Source organism: Alligator sinensis, unplaced genomic scaffold, assembly GCF_000455745.1.
Source record: "Alligator sinensis unplaced genomic scaffold, ASM45574v1 scaffold69_1, whole genome shotgun sequence".
Taxonomy (NCBI): Eukaryota; Metazoa; Chordata; order Crocodylia; family Alligatoridae; genus Alligator; species Alligator sinensis.
Window position 1 is genome coordinate 533,212 of NW_005842443.1, and position 3,251 is coordinate 536,462.

At 39.2% G+C, this 3,251-nt stretch overlaps 1 protein-coding gene across 1 annotated transcript in view; it reads left to right on the forward strand.

Moving 5' to 3' along the window:
• RIPPLY3 (ripply transcriptional repressor 3) overlaps positions 1-2,947 on the forward strand; it is a 7,173-nt gene extending 4,226 nt beyond the window's left edge. Inside the window, exons 3-4 of the mRNA XM_025212070.1 lie at positions 1,848-1,906; positions 2,719-2,947. Coding sequence (XP_025067855.1) covers positions 1,848-1,906; positions 2,719-2,878 — 219 coding nt within the window. The 3' untranslated portion in view covers positions 2,879-2,947. The remainder of the gene's footprint in view (positions 1-1,847; positions 1,907-2,718) is intronic.
• The last annotated feature ends 304 nt before the right edge of the window (positions 2,948-3,251 follow it).

Genomic DNA, 3,251 nt, shown 5'->3' on the forward strand with positions numbered 1-3,251 from the left:
TATGGCACTCCCCCTCTCTAGGGCTTGCCGTGCCCACCTCGGGCTTCCCAATACTGCCCCACTCTGGGGCTAGGTTCTATGTACCCCGTATACAACCCAGGGTCTGTTCCCCACCCAAAACCCACTGGTTGCACTCAGGGGCCCCACACCTCTGGGGTCCCTATGAGGCCTCCTCCAACCCCTACAGCCTCACCCAAGCCTCCGGTGTAATATGCAAGCCTGAACATAAACTAGAGCCTCCTGGCTAAACCATAGTGCCCAATCCTCTCAGGGCTATAGTGAGCTGTACTTGCAAGTCAGGCCTCTTGCTATATCTCAGCCAAAGGAGCTCCAGCCTCTCCGGTTGCTGGCAGGGAACTGCCCACCTGGTCTCAGCCCTGGGCTTTATAAGGGCCAGGCCCTGCCTCCTACAGGCAGCTGGCTCCCCTTAGCTGCCCTGGCAACCCGCAGCTGGGCTCGTTACCCTGGCAACACTCAGCTGGGCTCGTTATAACCTGCCAGGGCTCTGTCTCTCTCCCTGGCAGTTTCTCCCCTCTAGGAGCAGAGCACCGAGGTGCTCTGTGACAGCTATGTTCAAAATTGCTTGGTTACTGATTATATATAGCTCTTAAGATTTTTGTTGGTTGCATATCCACGACTCATGTAAATTTAGCTAACTTTTTCAAATACATTGCATATATCTAGGCAGACAAGGTTCTTTGGGTGAATCTGATATCTTTTATTAGACCAGCTTATTCACCCAAAGAAACATGGGTTGTCAAGTCTCCAGTAAGGATAAGAGGCCTTTATCAGCACTAGGGGTTGAGAACTGTACAGAAGTAATAACAATAAGAGAGATATGTAATTTACTTGCTCCTAGACTAGTGTACCTCTCTCTAGACTAACGAATCTTATTGGCGAAGAGGGAATCTCTTGCTCTCTCTTTCTCTGATATTGTACTTTTCAAAAGTTTGGTATGAACTGCTACTAACCTTCACTTCTAAACAGATAAATGTTTTATATGATTTATTCTTTGCTTTGTGAACAAACTGTTTTTCAAGTTACTAATCTCGGTCAGGTTTCTCACTTTCAACTATATGTTTTGCAAATATACGGTGTCTTCTTTTGCTGACACTAGAAAACATTCATAGTTTTTCAGTCAGCTTATAAATATTATTTCTATGACTGAAGATACTTACATTTTATAAATCTCTAAATCATAACCATGGCATTTTATCAGAAAAGGGTACCTACAAATTCAAACATAGCTTTCTAGGAAAGTATAACACAAATGTAAACTTAAAAAATAATGAATTACTTATTCCCTGTGTAATATTGTGGTCCTTGGTCAGCCCACTTGTGGGATTTAGTGGACACCACTAGAGACAGTTTATGCTGATTTCTAAGGGGGATGGATATTAACTTGTGTGACCCTGACCTAAATCAGGTGAGCGGGACCAGCATATGAAATTTAATTATTTCTTTGCAACATTATAAAGGAGCAAAAGTCCATGTTAAAAGATTACTTACAATATGGCATGACAAAATGATGAGATGTTTCAAAAGTTATTTTGTGTGTTTTAATTGCTACTGATGAACCTGGCATTATTTACACCCGAAAGTTTATGTTTTTAAACTTATTTTTTCTGTAATCATGTTGGCTAGACTCTTCCCTTTGTCAATTAAAGCCTGATCTGATGCTCTGCTTTCTGCTTCTTGCCCTATCAGCCACTGTGCTGCTTGTTCCCTCCTCAATATGCCACATGCCACAGACAGAAGCTGCTCACAGGACTAGATTATCTAATACATTTTTCATACTGAACTTTTATGGTGTCATTGTTTTCTAAATTATTTGTGTGTCTTTACAGCCTGGTGATCAGAGAAATTTTAGATCAAAAGGAGCTTTGGGTTTTCAGCATCCAGTGAGGTGAGATTAATCGTAATGATTGATACCAAAAAGTTAAATTTGCTTTTTTTCTATTCTTCTACAACAAATTCCCTCTATGACAATGTCAAGCCATGTAATTTAACTGAGAAGATGCACAAAATAAGCAGTATCAGAAGCAACATGCTAATCACAAAAAGTAGACAGTTATCTGAAAAATATTACCTTGGCAGATTTTATTTACCCCTTAATTTAATTGATGCAAAAATACAAAGTGAATTAAAGCTGCATGCTGAACATGCCTAATACAAAATTACAAAAGTGGGGACATAAACAGTTAAAATAGCTAACTGTACATACCTTGTCCTGCTCCTCCACCCAAAATAGTCACCAAGTCAGTAAAACCAGCTGTCTAGCAGACAACACATAATGACCTTAACTCTGCACCAGTAAAGGATGCCAAACTTCCTGTATCACTTGGACAAAGTACTCAACATCAGAAACCAGCATCCCTCAGATTCTCATCTATCTATGCATTCCACACAGTTCTAGAAAAATCACACTTGCTCAACTTTCTTCAGTAGCAGCATTTTGTCAAATAGAGACCTCTGCCTGACCCAATATTCGACAGACTCCAAAGACAGGTAAATGTAAATAAGTATTCACTTTTAGCATCAAAAGTATCTGCTAGCTGTTGGTGATTTGTGACTTTTAGGGAGAAACCTTTAAGAATGCAGAGGACTCACTCTTTCAAAAAGAAAAGGAAAATAATTAGCTTTTAATACGTAAGCTTGTCAGTCTGGAAGGATTCACATATTTTTGTCATGTTTTTTAATTTGCATTATATTTTTTAGCAGACTCTACTTGCCCAAATCAAAATCCAAAAAGTATCTACACAACATTGGAGAGACGGTTCTGTCAAGTTTTCCAGTTCAAGCCACAATTCACTTCTACAATGATGATACTGATTCTGAAGATGAGGAGGACAAGGAAAGAACTGAACTTTATCATTAACCTTACTTGCTTCTGAAACCTATATGAATCAAAATGCAAAAATTACCTCTGAAATGTTTATCAGCATATACCATACAAACTATCAAAAGCTCATGTGATGTTTTTGTGATGCCTTGTCCAAAAAAAAATGAGTTGAGTCAATCGGCCATAATCAGAGATGGTTCTGTTTCCTTTTGGGATATTCAAGAGAACAAAACTCTAAAAGCATTTTAGTGCTTTAAATATTGGAGCTCTGTGTGATAGTCAACAAACTGATTCTAGTTGGAGTGACAGCTGGAATAAGATTGTTACTACTGTGCTATGCGTAGCACAAAGACTCCTAAATATTGTATTTCTGTGAAGATGAAAATACATGACTGGCTAGGAGACAAAA